Source organism: Macrotis lagotis, chromosome 1 (assembly GCF_037893015.1).
Source record: "Macrotis lagotis isolate mMagLag1 chromosome 1, bilby.v1.9.chrom.fasta, whole genome shotgun sequence".
NCBI classification, from domain to species: Eukaryota; Metazoa; Chordata; class Mammalia; order Peramelemorphia; family Peramelidae; genus Macrotis; species Macrotis lagotis.
In genome coordinates, this window is record NC_133658.1 from 514,868,487 (window position 1) to 514,895,668 (window position 27,182).

The 27,182-nt window shown below is 34.0% G+C and overlaps 2 protein-coding genes across 13 annotated transcripts in view; one reads left to right on the plus strand and one right to left on the minus strand.

Annotated features, from left to right (window-relative positions):
* Positions 1-27,182, plus strand: part of CASK (calcium/calmodulin dependent serine protein kinase) — a 466,034-nt gene that overhangs the window by 280,377 nt on the left and 158,475 nt on the right. For all 12 annotated transcript variants that reach the window (XM_074214148.1, XM_074214150.1, XM_074214151.1 and 9 more), the window contains one exon: positions 21,685-21,787. In XM_074214148.1, coding sequence (XP_074070249.1) covers positions 21,685-21,787 — 103 coding nt within the window. The remainder of the gene's footprint in view (positions 1-21,684; positions 21,788-27,182) is intronic.
* On the minus strand, positions 10,060-17,879 carry GPR34 (G protein-coupled receptor 34). Its single transcript, XM_074214161.1, has 2 exons — positions 17,762-17,879; positions 10,060-13,312 (listed from the first exon to the last, which is right to left on the minus strand). The coding sequence occupies exon 2, from the start codon at positions 13,217-13,219 to the stop codon at positions 12,122-12,124; it is 1,098 nt and encodes a 365-aa protein (XP_074070262.1). The 5' UTR covers positions 13,220-13,312; positions 17,762-17,879; the 3' UTR covers positions 10,060-12,121.

Below are 27,182 nucleotides of genomic sequence, written 5' to 3' on the forward strand. Positions count from 1 at the left end.
TTCAAAATACATATTAAATATCATAGTGTTTATATTATCATCATCATCATCACAAGATGGCCTTGGTATACTAGGCAGTTTTTGATGGACTTGATAGTCACAAGGGAAGTAAAATACAAAAGAAAAACATTTACTATTTACTAAGCATATAGATAGAAAAGATATCCATTTTAATTAGAAGAGTTAGTACTTATGGAAATGGAGGTTCAGTAAAAGGTAAGATAGATCAGGTAGAATTTACAGTTACCTTTCATTCATTTCTTCCCCTGAGTTTATTCACCTCATTCCAAGCCTTCAGGTGATATAAAAATTCATTTTGGAAACTTAAGTGTGCTGGGTTTTGTGGATCTAAGTTCTGATTTTAAAATCAGTTCTTCTAAACTAAAATTATTCATTTCATTCATATGGCCATTGTAGAGACTAACATCATTTTAGTATATTTTTTTTCTCTCTGAAATCTTCCTTGAGAACATCACATTTTTTTCAGATTTTTCTCAAATATTTTAATCAGCTTTTTGAAAGGAAACAAAAATGATTATTTCTAGAATGTGATTTCTCTAGGTTTGTCTAAGAGCTATTTTTTTAAGATTTTTGCAAGGCAAATGGGGTTAAATGACTTGCCCAAGGCCACACAGCTAGGTAATTTTTAAGTGTTTGAGGCCAAAATTAAACTCCTCCTCACTCCAGGGTGGTGCTCTATTCACTGCACCACCTAGCCAACCCTGAGCTATTATTTTTAAAATCATAATTTCAAAATATAAGAAATACCTAAGAAGTGCCTACTTTATACCGTTTCCACTCCAATTCTTCTTTCCCTAATTCACTTTGAATCTATTTAAGCAGCCCAGAAGTAGTCATTTAAAGAACATCTTGCCAAAGTCATGTAGTTTTCAGCTGTTCCCTCAAATTATAATATGCTTTGTACAAATCAGATGATAGGGTATGTAACCAATTTTCAGTCTAATGGCAATATTTTCCATTATCCTAATCAAATAAAAACCATCCCAAAAAGTTTACTTAATCCTTTGAGAATATAATTAGAAATTATATAACTAGTAATCTTAAGTTATTTGCTATTCCTCCAAAATAATCACTAGATGAAAAGGCAAAGCAATAAAATTCCTTCAGATTTTGAAGGATACTTTTGTACAGGATTTTTTAACCTGGAGGGTGTGGGGGGGGGTAGTTCATGAATTAAATGATGGAGAGAGAGGGTAGAAATCACATTCAATTTCCATTAACATCTCACTCAATTTCAAATATTATACGTATATGAAGGCTTCACCTGACTGTGGCAAAGAGGTCCATTCCATACACACACAAAAAAGGTTAAGAACCTTTTTAGTTGTCACTTTATACCATTGGCCAGCAGAGGGCAGCATATTACTGAACCTTGTAAAAATTTCTGCAACAGGCACTAGAGTATGACTAAAAAGAAAAATAGAGATTGTCTTTCCTAGCCTGAGAAGTAGATAATTGTGAGAAACTACTTTAAATACAACAGGAAAAAATCAACTAAGTAATGTAAATATGATTAATGTAGTGTTATCTTAATATTGATCCAATCTTTTGAGTTGTTTTGTTCAGTATTGGTCGACAGTATTCATATCTCGAGTCCTTAAAGTTTCAAAATGATAATGGAGTGGTTGAGCTATCCAGGACTATGTCCAGTTGTCCTGATCTCTATCTGGCCACTAGATGCAGATGACTCAGAAGGAGAAAGTGAAGTTGACTTTGTACAGCCCTCCCTCACTTATATTCAGTTCACTTGCATGTCATGGCATCACCTCCCTGATGTCACTGTTCTCTTTGTAAAGGACAGATGACAGCAATAATCATGATTCTTCCATATTCTTATAAAAATATTGTCTCCTGTATTTTTGCTTCTGACTTAATAAATTTATCATTTGCTTTCATTCAAATACACCAGATCTTTTACATAAAATTAATATCGTATCACTCATTTTTAACATGTAACTTGAATAAATTGATGTTGCCTGTGAATACATAAGAATATTTAGTTTTACATTAGACAATTTTTTTCCCCTTGGAATTTTTCCTACGATCACTTCTAGTTTGTTGTTGTTTAATTAATCATGGTCATGTTATATAGAATTTACATGTCTCTGGATGTAAACTGTTACCCCTCACTATCTAATGTCATTTAAAAATTTTCTTTTCTCATTCATCCATTATTGTTTATTTAGATCACCTATATTAGAAGAAACCAGTGAATCATTTTGGAAAAGGAAAGATTAATTTAAAGAAGTGAATGGGCCTATTATAAGACCTTATTTCAAATCTCCAGAAACTTAGGAGTGTTGTGACCCTGGGCAAATGACTTAACTAACCCCCCCTTGAGTTATAAATGTAGTTCAAATGATCCTATGAAATCATTAGATTCAGATTATATAAAAGATGTGTTATTGTTTAATTGTTTTTTTAAACATGAGTTGCTATATAGATTTCCAATTGTTTCCCTCTATTTTTTTTTTTTCTGTAGAACTGTTTGGGGTTAATGAATTATGCGACACATGTGCAGATAACTCTCTTGTTATTTGGATTTCTTTTTCTTTTAGTTGTAACCAACTCTTCAGGACCCCATTTTGGGATTTTCTTGGCAAAGATACTGATTTAGTTTGCCATTTCCTTTTCCAGTTCCATTTACAGATAAGGAAACTGGTTTAAGTGACTTACCAAGTATCACACAACTTAAGTGTCTGAAAGCAGATTTTAACTCAGGAAGATTATTCTTTCTGATGTTAGACCCAGCACTCTGTCCATTGCTCCAGCTAGCTGGCTGCCTTAGATAATTCTCTACCACTAATTAAAAGGCCAAAGGAGCAATAGCTTCCATTTTCCTCCCTAGACCTGTAGTGGTTCTCTCTGATCTTTTTTTTTTTTAGTTAATTCCAAGATCCTTTTGTCTTGGCAATCTTGCTATGAAGGTCCTCATTGTTCATCTTTCCCACCACTAGTCTTTATTACCTTATATCTGGGTTAAACAAAACTTGTAATCCAAGGTATCCTATATGAACCAAACTATTGAAAAAGAGAAGGGAGAAAGAAAGGAATCATGAGCATTTGTTAGATTTCTTAGTTAGTAGAACAACTTTACCTCTATGAACCTAGAAGGGTGAATATAATTATATTTGTGATTTTTCTCTTTATTAATATTACTACTTAATCTTTACTTCTAACTAGTTCAGAAAAGTATATGATGATATTCTTGATCTATATTTTCTTCATAACCATAACATCTCTTCTGGGATCTGTAAATGTGATTTGTATTTACCTCTTTCTGATTGATTGATTGATTGACATTTGCCTTTCATTCTGGAAGAAGACCATGACATCAGGGAGGTGAGTGAGGTCATGACAAGCACCTGAATTAAATTTGAGAAAAGAGATGCTGTGCTAAGTCAACTTCACTTTCTTCTATGGAGCCACCTGGATCCAGTGGCCAAATATGAATTAGGCTAACTGGAGTTAGCCCTGGTTTCTAGACAGTCAGATTTAAATGACTTGACCAATGTCACACAACTAGTAAGGGTTAAGTATCTGAGGCCAGATTCGAACTTCCATCCTCCTGACTCTAAGACCAGTCCTCTATCCATTGTGCTACCCAGCTGCCTTAACCTGCATCTAGAACAAAAATAAAATTCATACTTCTTACATCTATTATAAGAAAAAAAGAGGGGTGGTAAGTTGCGCAGTAGATGGATCAGCGGCCCTAGAATCAGGAGTACCTGAGTTCAAATCCAGCCTCACACACTTAGTAATTACGTAGCTGTGTGGCCTTGGGCAAGCCACTTAACCCCATTTGCCTTGAAAAGGGAAGGAAGGAAGGAAGGAAAGAAAGAAAGAAAGAGAAAGAAAGAAAAGAAACGTAACTGCCTTTTATTTCCATTTTACAGTTTAAAAAGGGATTTAAAGTAGTCAAGTTGGAAAAGATCATATTGATAGCAATATTTCTTGTTTTGTTTTGTTTTTTTGTTTTTAGGTTTTTGCAAGGCAGTAGGTTTAAGTGGCTTGCCCAAGGCCACACAGCTAGGTAATTATTAAGTGTCTGAGACTGGATTTGAACTAAGGTACTCCTGACTCCAGAGCCGGTGCTCTATCCACTGTGCCACCTAGCCTCCCCTATTTTTTTGTTTTAATATACTTTCTGTAATAAAAAGTGCCTTTGTCTAGTAATATTTAATAAAGGGTTTTTGAACTGTAATAAAAGTTTATACTGCAAATTCTTTGTAAAAGTATTCTATCTGATATCTGCTCCACCGGCACTGCCGCCACCTCAACCTCTCCCACAAACATTACATGCACCCTTCATTTCCTTCATTATTCACCTTACAGCAGAACTTGCAATCGCAATACTGGAGGCAGTAAGAGAGAAAGGAAGCTTAACCATGTGGTTACTGCTCTCTTACCACAAACACCCTATCATCATCTCTGCTGTTGGTTCTCTGATACAATCTCTATGAAATATCAGAATAACCTGAGCCTAATCTTCTCAGAGATAGCTAAATCTTACCTACTTTTATATGTACTGCTATTGACACCTTCTATATATGTGACTTTGCCTTAGACTATTATCTACACAAGAAGAAGGTATAGGAAAGAGACTCTCATACTCCCTTTGTTGTCCCCTTTTATTATTGGTAGTATAAGAACTTATTTTTCCCCCAAAAGGACCATATAAACTTGTGGACCCTCAGAATAGGAGGTTTTCTGTTCTACAGCTGGCCAAGAAAGAATCAAAGGCTAGTCAGAAGTGACAGACGTTCTATTGGAAAAGAAAATTAATCCATTTCTGGGGCTCATAAAAGAAAATAAGAGGGATAATCAGAGTCTCCTCAGCCTGAGGGTGTCTCTAAGGGTTTATTAGTTGAAATAAGTCCCAGTTCTCATATAATTCTTTGATTTAATCCTCAAATCCTTTCTATATTTTCTTCATTCATCCATTTTTTTTAACTTTCTATAAGAAAAGTGGCAATAAGGGGCGGCTAGGTGGCGCAGAGGATAGAGCACCAGCCCTAGAGTTAGGGGTATCTGAGTTCAAATCTGTCCTCAGACATTTAATACTTACCTAGCTGTGTGGCCTTGGGCAAGTCACTTAACCCCATTTGCCTTGCAAAAAAACCTAAAAAAAGAGGTAATAAAATTCAGCAAAAGAGGGGTGCTAAACTTCCTATGTAAGACCTGGATTAAAATCTCCTCTGATATTTACTTGCAGAAGTCACCTAATCTTTATGTTCTATAAGTTCATTATAAAATGGAGATAAGAGCTGAAGTATTTACCTTACAGAGTTGTTTTGAGGATTAAATGAGATTGTAAAGTATTTTACACACATTAAAACAGCCATATAAATATCATTTCTTATTATTAAGAAAACATAACTTTGTCCCTTTCTGCCACATTGATCTACCTTTTCATGATGACTGCATGAATTTTTAGTTTCTGCTACTTTTCAAATTCATTGACATAAAGAATTCTAAAAGTACTGGTTTTTATTCTTTTAATTTTAGAAGCATAAAACCTTAAAAGTCTTTGTTATGACAGTTTGTAGAGTTAATTTGCTCTTGTCTCGTTTTCTTTATTTTCAAGATCACAAAAATCAGCTATAAGCCATGCAACTCTATAAAATTGCTTACTATATGACTTGAAACTCACTGATTCTGCCTTAGCCAAAAATGACCTTATATTCTAGTATTTTTCAAGCTAGCTTACCACAAAGGGGAACTGAATATGAGCATGCATGCAAACCATTCAGTTTCCCTTTGCAATCTGCTAAAAGTTGTTTTTTTTTTTATGTAGCAATATTTTCTTCTTGAGTACAAAATACATGCTTCTAAAGTGTTTCCTTACATAGAAGGAAGAGAAAAAAATAAGTTTTGAGGTAATATAACATAGAAATGAGGAAAAACAAAGCTAATGTTGATCAAAAAAAGGAAGCCAAGTTATTAACCAAAAAAGGAAAGGGGAGGGAAAGATTAAAAAAAAAAAAGACATGCTGGAAATAGAAGAAAAAGACACAAGAACAGCTCTGTGTGTGGGGGGGTATATGTATGGGTGACTATATGTGTAGCTGACTGTATGTACACTCAGGAGTGTTTGTGCATACACATGCTCACATGTGTATGAATAGGAGATAGAAGCAAAGAGACATAGAGAAAGAGAGAAGAAAAAAGGAGATAGAGAATGCCTATACAAAGGAAATAAAAAACTATTGCCGAAGGTCTTAAAATCATCCAACTGCTAAATATGTTTTTTATAAAATTAAAACTAACCTATTCAATAAATACATATTAAGAACATTATGTACACAAATTGTAGTGTTATGGTTAAAATACAAAAACTAGGTATCACACAGAGCTGTGTGGTCCCATTGGATAAAGCACTGGATCTGGAAGATCTGAATTAAAATCCAGCCTTACACACTTATTAGCTGTGTGATCCTAGGTTGGTTTCTTAACCTCTGACTCAGTTTTTTCATCTATAAAATAAGGATAATAATAGCACCTACCTTTCGTGGTTCTTATGAGGGTAAAATTAGTCTTCTAAAGTGAGTACTATATAAATGTTAGTTATTTTATCATTATGATGAGGCACCAAATAATATGTGAGAAAATTAGAAAGTCCTAGATCGAAATGGAACATCAAGGAGTAAAACATTATGAACTAAGGGTGTCCTGGAGAGCTTCATAAAGGAGGTGAAGAAAAATAAAAGGACATTCCTTGCAAAGGGCATATGAACAAAGGCATTGAGTCAGAAAAAAGCAGAGTACTTTCAGGAATCAGAGACAGCCCAGTTTGGCTTCAACAAAGATTACTGGGAAAGCTAGGTTGGCTAAAGCTATAAAGTAGGACTAGACTGTAGAAAATCTTAAACATCAAACTGCAAAGTTTGAGACAAGTGAGAAGAGCAGAATGCTAATTTTGTGTGTAGTCATGCTCATGTGCCTTTTCTACACATGTAGGGAAAGCACAACATCCATGTTGGATGCAAGAGTAGAGTAGATGAAGAAGGCTATTTGGGTCAAAGACAGGCAGGAGGACTGCTGCTTTGCAGACCTGTCCAGAGGATGTGGGGGACATGAACCTCCTAGCACCTAAAAAAACCAACTGGCCTTCCCTTCCTTCTCCTTTAGAAAATGGAACTTCAGTTTACTGGCATCTTTTTTCATCTTTATCATCTCAAGGGACATCTCAAACCCCCTCTTTTATATCCATTGCCTTCCCCATTACAATATCAGCTCCTTGAGAGCAGGCATAGTCCTGTTTATGTATTTCTGTCCCTGGTGTTTTAGTACCATGCTTGGCACTCAGTAAGCATTTTTTATAAAACTGCTTTTTTTGTTCACTTATTCATATACTTCATATATACACTTATTCATATATACTTCTGAATTTCTAATCTTGAATGTTTATGTGATGGAATGGGGAAGAGAGAAAAAGAGGAAATAATATTTCCTATTAGTATAAACCAGATGGTTGGAAATATTGTACTTCCTTTAGGATATGTTTCTAGAGGGCAGCTGCTACTGACAGATACAATTTCAGAGAGGTTCCCTCTTTGTTGGCATTCCTAAGACTACCGTTCATGAGCCCCTACCAGTGAACTCCCTCCTTAGAGTCAGCTTTTGGTCATCTCAGATCACAGAACAGTAAACCTAATAAGATGGCCTAGTGGAACAGAAGCTATAAAAACATTCCATTCAGACATACTTTTCCCCCATACTATACCCAGTTCCTCTGGGGAAAAAAGCATAAACTTGGGGTACAATTAGATTAAAGCACACACATATATACAGGATATATATGGCCAAGGCAGCTAATTCCCCCAGCCCTGTAGGACTGTTTGCTCTCTTTCATTTTCTCTTGGCTCTCCTCATGCAGCTTCTTTCTGGGCACATCTCTGCTAGATAGGTCATTGAACTGGGCTTTTTGGAGCACATCCTTTCTGCAGCTCTCTTCTCTGCTTGCCAGGGCTCACACAATCCTAAAGCTGCTTCTCAAGTCAAATGACAGCTTCTCTATGACTACATCTATCTGGAAGGGCAAACTGGCTACACTACTCCATCTCCTGTCTCATCTCCTCGTCTTGGAATGAACTTCCCTCTCACCACTGTCTCAGGTTCTTTTCAGCTCAAACATCATCTTTTCCATCGTCTTTTGTGATTCCCTCCAGATCTCCTACAAGCTATATTGCATTTAACTCCTTTGTATTTATTACCTATAAACTTGTGTACTTGCTGTCTTCCCCATTGTTTTATTCTTTCTTTTTATATCTCCTGAAGACTTATCACATGTCTAGAATTTAGCAGATGCTTAATAGATTGCTGATTGAAAGTATATATCTTTAGGGGCAGCTAGGTGGCGCAGTGGATAGAGCACTGAGCCTGGAGTCAGGAGGACTTGAGGTCAAATCTGGCCTCAGACACTTAATAGTTACCTGTGTGACCTTCAGCAAGTCATTTAACCCCATTGCCTTGCAAAATCTCAGTCTCTCTCTCTCCATCCTCTCTCTCTCTCTCTCTCTCTCTCTCTCTCTCTCTCTCTCTCTCTCTCTCTCTCTCTCTCTCTCTCTCCCTCTCTCCCTCTCTCTCTCTCTCATATTCTCTCTCTCAGTGAGATCTATCTTTGCTTCTTCAACTGTAACTCAGATTCCCTCAAACCAACTTCTCCTTTCTATGGCTACATGGAATTTAAGTCTCCTATTCCCACATTACAAAGAACTAGTATGGCTATAATAGTACCTGAAATTCATATACTTAAAACTGGACATTATTTTCCAAAAATTGCTTTTAAAAATGTTTTCTAGACCATCAGAGTTCATTATGAGGAAAAACTACCCTATAGTACAACTTTTAATTACTAAAAAAATCAAGATCCTTGAACAAGATGCAAAATTTATTTGTCTTTTGTTACCTTTTGCTTTTATCTGCTCTCTATAAGGATTCTAACAAACATTCTTAATGCTTGTTGGTTTGGTTTTTTTATGGAGTTTGGATTTTATAATTATTTTATAACTTAAATATATTATTTTAAATAGGTAATATGTGATTTTCAGAACTATGTTTATTTTTTCATTTAAAGAGTAATTCCTTAAGCTCATAAAATGACTCATGCAAAAGAACTTCTTTGTAGCTTATACATATTTAAACACAATTGTTTATAATTAGGTATAAATTCTTCATCAGTAATTTATAATTATTAAATCATCATTTTATGGAATCACAGAATCATCACAACTTCCTAAAAGCACTTTTAAACATTCTCTATCACCTGCCATTAGCTGCCAAATGAAGTTTAAAAGTTCTTTACCAAATGGTCAAAAACCTCCATAATTTGATCACAGTCTTTTTTATTCACCTTTATACACCCTTTGTTGCAGCCAAATTGGATTACTTGCTATTCCTATGCATATTCTTCTCCGCAGAATTCTCTCCTTCTTTTCTTCACACTCTTACAACCCCTAGGTCCACCTTTCAATTTTTTCCACTTATCCTTCCTGTTTCAACTCAAATAATTGAATCTAGAATTCCCTGATATTTGATCTAACTACACTGGAAAATCAGCTCTAATTTTTCTGAATTAACTTTTTACTTTCTATATCATATTGTACTCCAATGTAATATCTTTTATCATAGTGATTTGTATTCATCTTCTAGTTCTTGTAATTGTGAACTGCACTGGGGCAATGGCTATGTTCTATTCATTTTATTTTAATCTCCTCCCTTTCCCTTCCCCACCCCCACCCCCAGCACTTAGGATACATTCAAATGTGTCAAGAGCTGATTTCTTTTGGATGACAGTTCAGTAAAGTAGCCAAACCAGAGAGCCAGTAAAAATGATTTCTTTTTCTTCCCTGAGTCTTTTGATTTTACAGCTAATTTATTTTAGAATTGTTCTCTGAATTTTATTTACTTAAATTTTTTGAGATTCTTCTTAGTACTATTCTTTAGTGAGTATAGTATGTGATGAATTTTAGTGATAGTGAGTAAAATATATATATATATACATATATATATATATATATATATATATAGAGAGAGAGAGAGAGAGAGAGAGAGAGAGAGAGAGAGAGAGAGAATACATTCCTAATGGGAAAATTTATTCTGTGTAATAAGAAGCTTTTGTAGTCCTAGTTAATGTGCCTTTGAAGTCATGAGATAGAATGCCAGTTTTGCATGACACAAAGTTTTAGAATTTGTTATAACAAAGTTATATTTCTATTGCTAGTAGCATTCTGTCTATTAGAAACAGATACATATCTAAACTAGACAAATTAGCTACTTTTAGGATCTGTCCCATTTGATCACATGATCAGTATTTAGCTAAAAAGAATCCAAGTAACTGTTAGAATGATGGCATTTCAGACCTACAAATGTCCTTAGAAATATTACATCATGGGGCAGCTAGGTGGCGCAGTGAATAAAGCACCGGCCCTGGAGTCAGGAGTACCTGGGTTCAAATCCGGTCTCAGACACTTAATAATTACCTAGCTCTGTGACTTTGGGAAAGCCACATAACCCCATTTGCCTTGCAAAAAAAAAAAAGAAAAGAAACTTACATCTCTGTCTCATTATTTATATTATTTTACATTATTTAAAGAAACTAAGTCCTGTATGGTTAATTCTCCCATTGTTCGTTAGTAAAAGCTCAAGAGTATATAGATAGTCCCCTCAAACTCCAGGGACTGTCACTTTTAAATGTAGGTCTAACACCTAGTGAAGGGAAATGATCATCTTCAATATTTATTAAATACTTACTGTATTAGACTCTGGTGGATAAATGATTCCTGCTCTCAAGGAGCCCACTGGCATTAGTTCTGGATGGAAAAGGAGAGACATTTCTTTAATTTTCGATAGAAGTCAATGAAAACAGCAAGAGGTTTTAAAAAAATAAATTAAATCTAGCACCAGGACTTTATGGTTGTCAGACTTTACTGGAAAAAGGTGTGAAATAGCCATCCATTCTAGAAGTGGGGGGGGTGGACAAAGGAAGAGCATTATGGGGCTAATATTAATAATATTCCTTTTTCTTTCATTTGACTTCTAAGGTCCCTTACAACTTTTATATTCTATGATTATTGATTAATTTTTAAAACTTCTTTTGAAAAATTATTTTGCTTTCATTAGCAAAACATTCAGATAAACAACATAAGCATCTAAAATTGTAAGTTCCAAAATATTTACAATTTATTTTTAAGTATATGTTAACTTTAACAAAATAATAATCATAACATCCTGTTTGCTGTCATGTCCCTTTCTGATATCCCTTTTCTTCTTTATATCTTTTGAATTCTGTCTTAATTCATTTTATTTAGTCACAGCAGGTATGTATGTGTAATTTATTCTTCATTACTTTATATAAATTTTACATTTTGTGTTTTTCAAAGTAAATAAAAGCTTTAGAATTTATTCTTTACAGAGTTTTATTTCACCATGTACTTAAGGAAAATGGAATAATTGGGACCTGTGTATGTGTGTGTTTTAAAAAAGATAATTAGTTTGCTAAGCATCCATGACAATTATATAGATTGTTTATAAAAACTGGAAAATCTCATCTTTTACTTTTTTTTAAGAAGGCATGAAGGTCTAGTTTTGACAAATACATGACAAATTTTTGAATAACAACTGAATACATTTCTGTCATTCTAAAGTAGTCTAAGACATTTATCCTCTATTCATTGTACCTATTTAGATAATCTAAAACATACACTAATAATAATTTACTAGTTTGAGAAAATGAGATTTTTTTTGAACTTTTGCTTTTAGGATCATAAATTCCAAAAAATACTCTTGCAGTGCATTTTGACAAATATGATAGTACGATATATATATTAACATTTTTAAAAACATCTTTGACTGGGATATCAGACTTAAAATCATATAGCAATTATTATGACCTTTTCTTCCTCTTCAGCATATTATTTGATAAATCAAGCAAATGAAACATAGCATGTTATATTTACAAAAAGAAAAAAAATAGGAAATTTAATGCTAAGAACATTATTATTACTGAATTCGGTAATTCTCTAATACTTTTAGGATTTGTCATTTCTTAGTAAGTGGTTTTGGTAAAAGGCAGTGATTCATAATTCTTTGTAAACATTCATCTCAGATTGAAGTTAACACTGACAGAAGTATCATGTGGAGAATGGCCTGCTCTAAATTCTGAAGTACTTTCACTTCTGCTTGATTCCCCTTGAAATCTTCTTGAAAGAAGTTGGTATATAATTTTGCGGATGTTGCTGGACATCAGAAAATACATAACTGGATCTAAGCAACTGTTAAAAGATGAGAGAACAAGCATGATCTCATTGATTTTGTGGAAAATCTCTTTCCAATAACAAGTTGTTGTGTTTAGCTGTGATGTAATATATATGAATCTAAAAGCATGATAAGGAACAAAACATATAGTGAAGATAATCAACACAATAAAGGAATTTCGTGCTGTAGTATGATACTTTCCAGAATTAGGGAAATTGACTCTCCTTTTGGAAATCCTTAAAAGAAAACTGGCAATCTTAATATAGGAAAGGATTAGTAGAAGAAAAATTAACCAAAATACAATCACAATGATGTAATTAAAAATTGCTTCCCCCTTTGCATTATGCTTGTCTCTGTAATGGAAACACTTTGTAGAATTATGTCCTCCTTTCTTAAGTGCCGAAATGATCATAGTTAAAAATCCAGTTATTGCTATTGCCCATACTATACAACAGATGTAAATGCTTTGTTTAGTTGTTAATGCTTTATGTTGGTGGATAGATCGATTAATTTTTACATATCGATCCAAACTGATCAAACCCAAAAGAATAATGCTTATATACATATTCATGTAGAATAGTGTTCCCACTGTCTTGCAGAGAATTACACCCAATGTCCAGTTGTTTTTAACATGATACAATATTCGGAAGGGGAGACAAAAGATGAGTAGGAGATCTGCAATGGCTACATTAAGCAGGTAAATCTGAATAGAATTTCTTTTATGATGGATTCCCAAAAATACATAAAGGGCTATAATGTTTCCAACAAGTCCCACAATAAAAATAATGGAGTAGAAAATTGTTAAAACAACAGACAATAATTGTTCATTCATAGGGCAGTCTAGTGTCCTTGATGAGTTATTTAGGCATTGACTGCTTTGGTTATTCATAAAGATGTCATAGGAAGAGCAAGTCCGGGAGTAAGCGGAAGTTGAAGTCATTGAACAGACTTTTCTTCTCTTCTATGTGGATATGTAAAGAAAAAGTGATCCAGTATTTTTCTTGAATGATGTTTTCATATTTTCAGATTACACCTACAATAAAATGCAAGCAATAAAATCATTTGGTAATTTAAAGGCATAACTGCTTTAGACTAAATTAAATTTTAAGTAACATTTGTTCCATCAGTAAATTCAGTCATATACCTACATTCAGCACATCCTACTATAATATCTTTTGATTGTAGTGTATATATGACATTTTATCTTAGTTGTTACTTTAAAATGCCTAATTAAGGCAAAATATGGTAAGTGGAGTTAAGAAGAGCAACAGAATTGCCTAGTGTCAGTTATTTAGGTTTTAATTATTCCATTAGTGAAAAATCAGATAGCGTAATCAAAATATTGACTTTACCCTAAGTTGTAATATGTTGCCTTGACTTAAAACTTTCTCCATTCTTATTAGCCATCATGGTTACTTTGCTTTAGCTTAGTGGTAAATTCCGTGAGTTTCAGGACTGTCTTATATGTTTGTATCTCCTTCCATCACTAGCAAAATATTGTAATGTGTTAACTAATTTATAATTGAATGAAATACTTGAGTACCTGCAGTGTGCATCACAAATTATGAAAATCTCACCATCACTGATTATATTGCCTATAATCCAAGTCTTGTACCATACAAAAAGACAAACATCATCATCATCATGGGAGGCTATGCATGTAATTCAAGAATTTCCTCAAGGTGGTGCCATAATGCATATAGAGTGCTGGACCTAGAGTCAAGACAAGTCTTCTTGACAAATGTTCAAATTTGGCCTCAAACACTTGTGTGACTTTTCTGTTTGCCTCAATTTCCTCCTCTGTAAACTGATCCGGAGAAGGAAATGGCAAACCACTCTAATATCTTTCTTGTCAAGAAAACCAAAAAGAGTCATGAAGAATCAAACATCTAAAAAACTACCAAACAACAACAGCTGAATTAGCCTTGGCTAGTAGACAAAATCTTATTACTAGATTATTCAGGAAGCCCTTATAAGCACTTAGTTATCACATTTAATTCTTAAAATAATGAAATAGATGTATACTTAGTGGGGGCGGCAGAGAAGGGAAAGAGTCAGAAGATGGAAGATAAAGTTTTGTGTATGAGGGAATAGGACAATATGCCTGATAGTTGTAGGGGAATAATGAATAAAAAAATTACTGTGAATGACAGAGTAGCTTATATTTCATCTTAGAAGTGTTAAGAAGTCACTTGAGTTTATTGAGTAAGTGAAGTGACTCAGTCAGCTATACCCTTAAAGAAAATCAATTTGGTGTCTAAGTGGAAGGTGAATTAGAGAAAGAAGAGACCTGAGACAGGGAGACTTAGAAATTTAATACAGTAGTCCAGGCGGAGAGGATAAAGACCTGAACTAGGCTTGTGAGGTTGTGAGGAAAGACAAGGACACAAAGGAATGAGTTACATTGTAGAGATAGAGATAGCAACTAATTGGGTATCTGGGGTGAGTGAAGTTGAAGATAACAACCTAGATTACAAACTTGGAGTGAGCAAAAGAATGGTTATGACCTTAACAGTGTTAGCCTTCAAGGAAGCAAAAGATTCTAAGCCACAAGTAAGATAGTTTTCCAAGTTTAAGGAAGAGGATAGCCTGTATAGATGTAAGTTTAGGAGAGGATTTATTGGTTTCAGAAAACAATAAGCAGGTTGTTTTCAGGAATCAAAAATGGAGAATGATAAACAGGCTGCAAAGGGAGCTGGAACCAGACTGAAAAAGTTTAAATTCTAAAGAGAAAGGTTTATATTTTAGACTAGAGCTATTATGAAGTCATGGAGGATTCTTAATACAGTGGAGTGATAAGAAGACTGAAGGAAGATAATGTTAGTAACTGTGGAGAATTGGATTGAAGAGGAAGGGCTAGAAATCCAGTTTAGGAGATGTTGCAATAGTCTAGATTAGACATCATTGGAAGGCTGAATGTTGAGCAAGAAGCAATAAGATTTAGCAGTGGGAAGAGGGAGGAATCAAGAATGACTCCAAGATTACACACTGTACTTTTTAGTTCAATTCAAAAAGCATTAAGTGTTGCACTAGTGTCAGACACTGTACCTACCACTGGTAATGTCTCAAGACATGACAGAACAGTCCTTTTCTTTGAGTTTATAGAATGTACAAGAGGAAGGGGAATAACATAGACAGATAGGAAAATACTAGTGATCTCTACTAGATTTGTGACTTCATTGATATAAGGAACTTTTAGATGAGAAAACACATTCAACCAGTACAGCTTAATATCTTTTCTTCAACTTAGAACTCTAAGTAGGGAGCATGTGTTGGGGGAGGACTTGAACCAAATCAACTCTCTCTTTATTCGTTCTAAAATGTGTATCTGCAGGGGCAAGTAGGTCATACAATGAATAGAGCATTGGCCTTGGAGTCAAGAGGACCTGAGTTCAAATGTAGTCTTAGACTTTTAATAATTACCTAGCTATGTGACCTTGGGGAAGTCACTTAACCCCATTGCCTTGCAAAAATCAAAAAACAGGAAGAGAAAGAAAGACAGGCAGGCAAAAATGCATATCTGCATTATTGTTTACATGGGGTCTGACCCATTAAAATAAAAGCTCCCTCAGAGCAGGAACTGTGTTTTTGCCCTTCTTTCTTTGTATTCCTAGCAAGTACTTGTACAATGTCTAGAACATCATAAACACTGTCTAAATGCATATTCTCTTCCAGTCTCCTAAAAACAAAGCAAAACAAAGGAGATAAGAATATCTAAGAAATATTCATATTCAACATAATTGATAAAGACTGAGCCTAGTGCCTAAGATTCCATATTTTAGACCTTATTAACCATTTAGGAAGCATTCATCAAGAAAACCCATTTCCTGTGCTTATTTTTGAGGTTAGGGGGCTGTTAACTAACAAACTCTGGCATTAACTATTTAACATGAACATATTTCCTTACCTGCCTAATAACCAGGAGCTAAAGAAGGAAGCATTGGTTTGAAGTCATAACAGCAAATATTGTTATCATTCATCTCAGTTTTAAAGTTATCACATTTAATTCTTAAAATAATGAAATTGATACATACTTCAACTCACATTCATCACATAGCAATAGGCCATGCCATAAAAGAATTACACTGGTAACCATCTATTTGTTATATAGCTGAAGTTAATTAATAATCAACAAATTAGTAGATTATATCTATATCGACACTTGTGTTTTTATAAACTGGGTGAGGTGGGGTATGGAAGAAACTAAACTGTTAACACTTGAGAATTTCAGAATGCTTTGAGGGGAGTGGCAAGAAGGAGACAGATTGAGCTTCTAACTGAAAAAGTTAATTTGGTTGAAAACAAAAGTATCAAAACTATTTGCTAATTTTATGATTGTTGATGTATATTAACTGACATGTATAGCTACCATATATTAACTATTGTTTTTTATAATGCATTTTATGTAGAGGCATTCAGAAATGAGATTATATTATATAAAGATAGGCAAAGTAAGTTTATTCAACTGTAGCTTTTTCTGTGGGGGGTGTGTGTGTGTGTGTGTGTGTGTGTGTGTGAGAGAGAGAGAGAGAGAGAGAGAGAGAGAGAGAAGCTGCATTTTCACAGTACTATTGAAAAATTGGCATATTTCTATAGAGATTCTATTACCCTTCCAGAAGTGACAATTACATTAGTAGATCTCTAAAATTACATAGTATACTTTCTTAGGAAATTGCAGTGTTATATATTCACATAACTTTCCTGAACACAAAGGTTAAAAATAAAAGAAAACATCATACAATATTGCTAATTCTGTTTCATTGTAAAAATGGCGATCTGGACAATGTAGGTATGAGTACAGATATAGCCTTAGACCAAGAGATACTTTCCAAATGTAGTTTTATCCTGATTACAATTCATATTGTGTATAAGAACACACACACGTGTGTGTGTGTGTGTGTGTGTGCCTTTTGTGATAATGCCTGAAGACATTTACAAAGCAGATTTTAGTTTTAACTTACTGACCATATGATTTTAGAAATGAAAGCTACTTTTGAGCTTATCTAGTTCATTGCTTTCATTTTGCTGATGAGAAAACTGAAGCCCAGAGATTCACATGTAAATTAAAGAACTGAAGATTTAAACACTTATCCATACTTACCTACTTCTACTATACCACCCAAGATAACTTCATAATGATTGACCATTGAAACTACCCTCTTCATTAAAAATCCATTGATTTGAACAAAGTAAAAATATATCAAGTATATCCAAACTATACTATGTAAACAATGTTACCATCTTTACAGTAGTAATCAAATTTTGATGCCTTGAATTTTTAACATTCTTAACTATAAGTGACAATAGGCATAATTACATTTTTATGTTTAAAATAGAAGTAAAATTTAACAAAATTAGCTTTTATATCTAAATCAAAATGTTCCTAGTATAGTTTAAGTAATATTACCATGAATTAAAAGCAGTATTTCATCATTAAATAGTTAAACTTTTTCATTTACCTAAATTCAAAGGAAATACTTACAGTTTAGTCATTTCTAGAAATCCTCCAATACAAACAGGAGTTCAACCAAATCCTTCCTTAGCTAAAGTGGTTTGAACTTAGTTTATCAGCTACTCAGCTTTTTGTGTTCCTCCTTCCGTTGGTGAAGCATTTGGACAGGGTTGTATGTATGATGATACTTTTTTTTTTAAGGGTTCTATGATGAACAAATGTGGGACTTCAGTAGTTTGCTTTGCTAGGCCAAAAAAGAAAATGTTTTTGTTTTATAAATGTACTCTTAATTTGTGTAATTCTATACTTATATGTCAGGTTCTTAAACGTATCAGTTTTGTCATACTGCCCTTTTTGTAGAAATGTCATCTTAATCATTAAAAAGCTTAGAATCTTTGGGCTGGTAGAGACCTTAGTGGGTGTTCCTGACCTTTATTTTTTAAAACAATATTAACTTAATTTAGTATTAGAAAGTCTTCCATAGTCTCCCTCTGTCTTTCATGTCAGTGTTTAATGATTATCTTTATGCATACTCTGAATCCTTCATTGCAATATAACTGTTTCTTCTTTTCTATTGTTAGTGCAGATGAACAATAGCTAGCAATTGTTGCTCATATTGGGGTGTTCTCATCTTGGAGTCATGTCTTTTTCAGATGAAATAATCTTTAACTCATTCTAATTAGTTCTGTGGTTTTTATATATCACTATCCAGATTTTCTTAACCTATTTATAAATGCAAACATAAAAAATAAAAATCATTTTTAAGTTAATTTATAACTTTTACTTTTCCCTAGTCACTTAACCAATAAAAATTTGTAGTTATGCTAATCTTATTAGTATACTATTTCCAAAATCGCATATAAATAACTTTTTTGTAATTATTACTTTGAAATATCTGTATCTTTTAAATATGAGTTTTTCTTTCAGTGATGCAAATCACAAACTATCCCATGTCTCCTTTTCCTGACTGACTTATCCATGCCCTCTCTTATATCTTCGTAGTAGGTGTACCCAACATGCTCTAAATTTTGCTGTCTCTCTTAATTGTATAAATAACAGTGGAGAATATGGATTGTACATCAGATATTTCTTGCTCTTGCTCTTACAATATCAGCTTCCTCTTTCCATCATGTGAGATCTCTTCACAGTTCCAAGGTAGCAATCATCCTAGCAAGTATTCATGAAAGCTTATCAGGAGACCCAACTACGCAAAGTTGAAAAATGGAAAGGAGAAACTAGATTTTATTTTTAAAAAGCTATCACCAGTTTTTCCTAGTGGATAAACTACATTTCATATTGAAAATTTTTATGTCTTCCCCTTTTTAACATAATATTGCTGTTTCTCATCTTCACTTGACTTCTATCTTCTCAAGGTCTTGGTTTTTAACAGTGGCTTTGTAGTAGGAATGCTAGTTTCTGTGATGCTTTTAGATTGGAATCATCAGACTTTGAGTAAAAGTAGTGTTAATCTTGTTCAGGCCTTGGACACTTGCTAGCTATGTGACCCTGAACTACTCACATAATAAGTGCCTACTATATGCCAAGTAGTGTGCTAAGCTTTTATTTCTCCAGCTATAAAGTGACTAGCACCTACCTCCTGATTGTTATGAAGTGTTTCACACAGGACCCAGTAAGAATAAACACTTTTTACACTTGTTATTTTTCCTTTCCCTCCAGCATAGCTCTTTTTCTAGTCTACCTAAAATCTATGTTGCCTCTCCCCATCTTTTGTTTTCCTCTCCTCCCTTGTTAGTTTTTGTTTTCCCTCAGTCTTTTTTTCTCCTATTCCCTCACATCCTTCATTAGGAACCTTCCAACCTTTGATAGTGACACCCACTGAAATGAATTGATCATTCAGAAAGTGCTGTCATGGACAAAGCATTTGCTGGCCTTTGTCTGACAGACAGTTGATTCTCTAGTTTATTTTATTTATTTATTTATATGCTTTAGTATCCCATGAAACAAGGGGAAGCACAAGCATTTATTAAATACCTATAGTGGGCCAGGTTCTGTGCTAAGCAATTTACAGATATTACATATTTTCTAGAGAATAACTCCAGAAGGGAAAGATTCCACCTGACCTTCCCCCCACCTCTCATATACTCTTGGCACAGTAATAATCATGGCTATTATTTCTATAGTGACTTAAGTTTTGCAAAACTTTTTATACATATTATCTCATTTGATCTTCACAACAACCCTGAGGAATTGGTACTGTTATCATTATTTTACAGATGAGGAATCTGGGGCAGAGAGGGGTTAAGTGCCAACATTTCTCTAATCCAGAGTATGTTGTTTTACCTACTACACTGCCCAACTGCCATAATGCTACCTGCACTTGCATTGAATCTTCCAGTAGTAGTGTAACCAGTCCCTAAAATACCAGCTGGTAAGAAACCCAGCAATAGATGTTGCTGACAGACTGATAAAAGTAGTAGGTAATGCCACTACCAGGAAAGAAAGGAAAAATTTCACTTTGGCTGTACTACTTTTCATTCCTCCCTTCTACTCTTCCTCAATTTTTAGGAGTGAAAGGAAGAATTAAAATAGACTTAGAAAATAGAAAATGAACTCATTATCCTATTTGGTTTAATGCATTCTTGGTATTTATCTTTCGATTAGTGGCAGCAGTTAAAGGAACATTGGATCAACAAGACCTGAATTCAGACCTGGCCTTAGTTACTTAGATAGCTGAGTGACCCTGAAGAGTCACTTAACCTCTGTGTATCTCAGTTTCTTCAAAAACAAAATGGGGCTAATAATACCAACCTAGCATTGTGGTAAGGAGCAAATGAGATAAGTGAGCCCTGAGCATGGTGCCTGGAACATAGATGCCTAAGAAATTCTTTTTTTTTTCTTTTTTCCTATAAACAAAGAAAAAGATGAACCATGATAAATTGAAATGATTATAGCAGTGCTACCTCCCTAGGATGTTAGGAGGATAAAATGAAATGTTTGTAGAATGGTATATAAATGTTGGCTGTTTTTATTATTGTGTTTATTATGTAATAAAAGGCTGTTACCCTCTCCTTCCTGTTGAGTCTAAAGAATATGTTTCCCTTTTGTCATTTGCATATTACCTTTTTTTTCCCCTTATTTGGCTTTTCAGATTTTTCTCTTTCCTACATACTACCTTCCCTTTTGTTTGGGTTTCTTTTTAGAAAGTTATTACAGCTTCTTCTTTAATGTTCCTTTTTCTGTCTCAATAACTTGTAGGGTTCTTTGTTTTGTCAATAAGACATCCTTTTTTCCATTTTCTACTTATAGAAATATTATAAATCTAAGTGGCTATAAAAGTTATTCCATATAAAATAAAAAATTGATTATCAATCAAAGCTAAAATTATTGACTAGTCTAGTTAATTGTTTATGTATATTTTATATGTGTATGTATATGTGTGTAATCATATCTTTGTACTAAAGTTTAATGCTTTATGCTTGGGGTTACAGCAAAGGAAAGAATGAAAAGCTACCACTTTTATCTTCCCATTTAGAAGGGATATTTTTATAAAATTGGGCCACCAAAAATTATACTTTATACCAAATTCTAGCAAGTGATGGAATTTCAAGAAATATTTTGACTGGAAAAATGAAGTATATTATTATTTTAAGATTCTAAAATATCACCCAAAGGCAAGGGTGTTGTGTGGAAAGGCAGAAAAGTTGACTGCCTTTCATGAATGTCTGTGATTTCAAATTAGTTACACAGTGATCCTAATACTGGAAGCAGAGAAATCCTGAAGAATCTGAACTATGACAGGCAAGTCCTCAGAAAATATAGCAAGTAATGAAAATCTTAAGTATGGGAAGATCAATGGCCACTACAAAGGAAAAGATGAATTCTTTATATGAGAATTTGAACTTGCTAGTAGTCCGTTATTTCACTCAATTCTGTGAGCAAAATGTATTGAAATCTGAAAGATAATCCTTTTTTTTTTATCATTTTCTTTTTAGCCACATTGTGTCCTCCTTGCATCAAAAGAAAACTCTGCACCTGTTAAACTTGGGGGCTTTGGAGTAGCCATTCAGTTAGGCGAGTCTGGACTTGTTGCCGGAGGTAAGTTAAAAAAAAAAAAAAACTTTAAAAATTATGCCACTTTCTATCAATTATCAATCCCTTAAGCCAATATTGATCCAGCCTCAGGATTTCTGACTCCCTCCCATTCTCTATACTTCATTCCCTAATAATTAAATAAAATAAATGCCTATAAACTTGCAGTTCTAAATGTGATAATTGTGGTTCCCCCAATAAAAATGAAAGTTCTTTGAGGGCAGAGATCTTTTCTTAATCAGATCACCAGGATTTTCCTACTGGTGGCATTTTCATTGAGAAAGTAGTTTTAGGGGCAGCTAGGTGGCATAGTGGATAAAGCACCAGCCCTGGAGTCAGGAGTACCTGGGTTCAAATCCACTCTCATACACTTAATAATTACCTAGCTGTATGGCCTTGGGCAAGCCACTTAACCCCATTGCCTAGCAAAAACTTTAAAAAAAAAAAAAAGTAGTTTTAAAAAGTCATAAACCACATGGTTGCTGAATGTCCTCCAACATTCTACAACTTAACTGAACAGCAAGGTGGCACAGTGGAGAGAGCATTGGGCCTGGAGTCAGGAAGATCTGAGTTCAAATTCAACCTTACTTACTAGTTGTGTGACACTGGACAAGTTAGTTAACTGAATCAATTTCATCATCTAAAAGTGAACTGGAAATGGCAATGGCATATCAAGTGTTAACATTGCCAAAAAAAAGTCATGAAGAGTCAGACAGGACCGATATAATTAAACAATAGCAAGTTCACATTCCACAATAAGCATTCATTTATTGGGCATTTTCTGTAGCAGTTTTTGAACTTAAAGTTTCTTCTTTAAGCTAATTTCTTTCTATACCATCTATCTCTGTATGTCCAGGAAATGCAAATTCAAAGGAAAAGATGCATACACACATACATATAGAGAAAGAAAGGCTTGTAAAAGAAGTTACATTTGAAATAAAGACATAGAAGATTTTTTTGTAGTTGCACAGCTTACAATTTTCATTTATTCTTGTCAACTGATTTCCCTTTTTAATTTTTTCCTCCTTTAACTCTGCACTTTTCCTCAACTCCTTTTTCTTGCAATTGTCAGTCTTCCAATGACTGAAGGAAGCAAGGACATCTACCTATAAAAATGAATCATTAGCACAATTGGTCATTGCCAATTATAAGAACCAGTATTCTTATGCAGTCTTTAGTAGCTACTCCCAAATTTCCTTAAATCCCCCTCTGAAAAAGAGAAAAGAGGAAACAACACAACAGCCTTTGTAATACTGTCATGTCACATTTGAAAATTTTCTTACATTCAAACCCAGTTAGTACAGATAGTTCTAACAAAACAGCAAGTTTTCATTCTAGAGAACAAGTTTCACATGGGCAGAAATTGGTGAAGGATTTTTTGATGCATCATATTTCACTTAATAGAACTCATTGTAATTTAATCAGCAAAGCAGTGTTAGTGTTCGCCATCTTCTGAGATGTAGAATGTATAATTAGAAGTAATTCTTTCTGAACTCAGTTTTCCCAAATCATGTAAATTCCTTTTAAGCCCTTTAGTGTTTCAGGTTGTATTCTGAACGTGGATTACTGAAGTCTGAATACAGATTCAGTTGATCCAATAGCTAGTGAGCAAATGATGACCTCACATCACTTACAGAAGCTTGAGTATTACATCCTAATAAAGAAGATAGACAGAATGGTGTTTATCCCTCAGTTAGGCCAGCTACATGAAAACCTGGAGTAAACAAGTATTTTATTCCTGTCTAAGAAAATGTTCAATCTAGTTTCAGAGGAAGCTGACAAAAAACTATGACATTTGCTATTTTGCCTTCATTCTAGCACTTTTGTTAAGTAAATATGTATTAAACCGTGGTCTAAGAATAGAATTATTCATTTGTATACCAGTATACTAATTACTAATGATGCCTCCAGAATATTAGAAAGAAACCACAAATGTCTTCACACATTATAACAAAACATTGTAGATAGACTTCTGGTTTTTCTCAATGTAGGTCAACTTTCAGTTAATAACCAAAAAAAAATCCCCCCATTCTGTTTTATGTGATAATTATTGCATGTAATTAACTGATTTTCTTAATCATTTGTGTATTTCTCTGTGTTCATTTATTTGCTAAATTTCTTGAAATCCTGCTTGATAACTATGTGCTGCATGTGTCCAAATTACCTTTTTTCAGTATTCACTTCTTTACATATAAGCCTGAAGAACTTCCTGATGGTTAACCCATCTTCAAGATACATTATTATAATGTCTTGTATGAAAAAAAAATTTTTAAATACAATCTGAGATTGTATAAAAATAAAAATTTTTATAGTGAACTTCTAAAATATTAGAGAATTGTATACTTTGGTATTAATAATTTTTCATTGCTTTAAAAAATAGTTCATATTTATTTGAATATTTGAAATCTAGCTATCTTCAGGCACAAAGAATTGTCTCTTAGGGTTATTCAGTATAGAAATCCATAAGCAGTTTTAACACAGTAATGTTTCATCTATTCAGATCCACCCATCTGGCAAATTCCAACACTTAAAAGGGTGTCAAGAATCTGAAAGTAAGCAAGAAAATTAATTAAATCTAATTACTTAAATCAGTCAATTAAAATTGTAAAACTAATCAATTAAAATAAGTATCACAGTCAATGAACATAAATCTCATGCATTTTACTTATTTCTGGGGTCCTTAATTTCAATGTATTTAATCTTAATTTCAATGTAGTTTCACAACATGGTTTCCCCTCAGGAAGCTCCTTCATTATCACAGGGCTACAACAATCACCTCTATACAAAGAACTCTCAAATATTATGGATTGTGTAGTACAGTGGAAAGAACATTTGATTTGGAGTCAAAACCTGGATTCACATCCTGCTCTGCCACTTCTGACTCCAAAAATCGCTTAACTTTTCTGGGTCCCAGTTGCATTCTCGGAAGAGTTATGCTAAATATTCTAATAATTTTTCTTTGGTCTCTAAATTCTTTATCTTATGCGCTACCTCCAGCCCTGACTTATCCATTTCTCTCTATACCCAATGCAATCACCCTAGCAGAAATCTTCATTACCAGGTCTACCTTTGATCTTCCCTATCATCAATTTCAAACTAATCCTCTTTATTATACTTAGATTGTGCCATTCCTGTTCTTTTTATCTTGTTACTTTTTTTTTCAAAAAAATTTCATTGACCATTCATTAAAATTATCTGCTAACTGATGTCCTTGTCCCTGGTCTGTTTTCTCTTCCAGTACAAACTGCACAGCATTGCCATATTAATTTCCTATACACACAACTCTGATTACTTAATTCTCTTGCTGAAAAAATGTTTACTAGCTCCCTTTACCTAATAAAACTCAAAATGGTTAGTCATACTTTGAAAAGACCTCACAACCTGACCCCAAAAGACCTTTCTAAGCTTATAGCATACTCTTCCACTTCATACAGCTTGTGCTCCTCCTTAACCAGCTCTATATAGTGTGATCTGAGCAGTTACTTCTATTCCTTCTCAACTCTGTACTTTTGTTTATAGTGTTCTTTTCACTTTAATGGAAGCCTAGAGTGATGTCTCTAAAGTGCTTCAGAGTTCTGTCCTCTGCAATGTTCTGTTTGACATTTTTTATCAGAGACTAATATGAAAGAAAAGATGGCATTCTCAAATTTTAAGGTAACACAAAAGTTGAAGGAGTGAGTAATATGTTGGATTTATAAACCAAAAATATCTTAACAACCTGAAATGATGGGCTAAAATCTAAAAAAGATAAATTGTCGTAGAGCCACAGAATTCAAGAATTGGAAGTGATCTTAGCAGCCATCTAATCCAACATGTCCATGAAAAGAATCCTCATAACATATCCAACAAGTCACCATTCTAGCCTTTGCTTGAATACCAACAAGGAGTGAACATACCAATCTCCCCAGACGACCCATTACACTCCTGGATAGCCTTAATTATTAAGGATATTTTCCTGATATCAGGGCTAAATGTGCTTTCTTACCTTCTACTCATTGCTCTTGGGGCCCAAAAAATTTAGTCTCATCTCTCCTTTACATGATAGATCTTCAAATTCTTGTTCCTTCTGATTAATCTTTCTGCAAGGCACTACTTCAACTGGAAGTCTCTTAAGGCCTTTCACTTATCTGGTTGCCCTCTTCTGGATACTGTCCATCTTATCAATATCCTTCTTAAAGTAGAGTTCCCAGAACTTCAAACAAAAGTACTTAAGATAAGATTTTATATGAACAGAATACAGGCAAACTATCACTTCCTTTTGTCTAGAAATGCAGGCCAAGATTATATTAACTTTTTTGCTACCATATCATACTGCTACCCCTTCAGTCTTCTTTTTCTCCAAAATAACTCCCTAGCTATACCTCCCCAATCTTGTTCTTGTAAAGTTGATTTCTTTGATCCTGTTGTGCTACTTTCTCTATCTAATTTTGAAGGCAATCTTTTCCCACTCTCTTTTTTAATTTTAAACACGAAATTTAGATTTGCAAGACTATTTGACAAATGCATTCTTAGCAGCTTTTATTAGTTATACTTTTAACTCAGGTTTGGAGACTGCAAATTAGTATTTCTCTTCATCATCCCTTGCTTCAGTAGATAAAAGTGAGGAAAATACAACCTGTGCCCCTGTGCCCTTCATTTTCTTTCTCAAGATTCAGTAATCATTGGCAATGCTTTTTTAGTTTTCTTCTGCAGTGGTATTTGCGTCAGTGTGGATAAACAGAAAAGAGTAATTGTCATCTCTTTTGAAAGAGGTTGTCTGCCATTGTCATATGTACATGCCCTGGGGAGACTGTAGACCTCTGTTGTTAAATATTGACCTGAGTATCTCTGAGCCAGGAATTCACTAAACTATATTACTGCTCTTTGATTCTTTTTCTACTTACCTTTGATACTTTGACTAAATGATCTCATACTCTTATGCTGCATCATTATTTGAAGGGTAAGTAATTACTTCTTGAGAGTTCCCATCTTCAAAAAAGAGCCTCAGGTCTGGCGTTATGTTCAAATTATGCATCTCTCCTTTTCCTTTCCTTGATCTACCTCCCTTCTTCCACATATCTCCTCTCCCCCCCTTCACCCCCACCCTCTTTCACTTTCTCCTCCCAGCCATAGAAAGATCAGTCTTCACTTGTAACAGTTACCTCTCTGGCATAAAATACAAACATGCTCATGCAAGTCACTAAACAATTTCCCCTTCTCTTTGTACTGAGTGAAGTTTTTCAACTTTTGTTTTTGTTTTTTTTAATTGTTTTAGAGAGCTTACATTCTGACCTATACACTTGAGTAAAACTTTTAACAGCCAATTATGCCCTTTTTTTTGAAGGTATTTTTATTTATTTTTATTTTTTTATAAGGCAATGGGGTTAAATGACTTGCCCAAGATCACACAGCTAGGCAATTA

What these genes read in the sequence shown, in the direction of transcription:
- GPR34 (XM_074214161.1), bottom strand. Translation starts at nt 13,219, where the DNA reads ATGACTTCAACTTCCGCTTACTCCCGGACTTGCTCTTCCTATGACATC.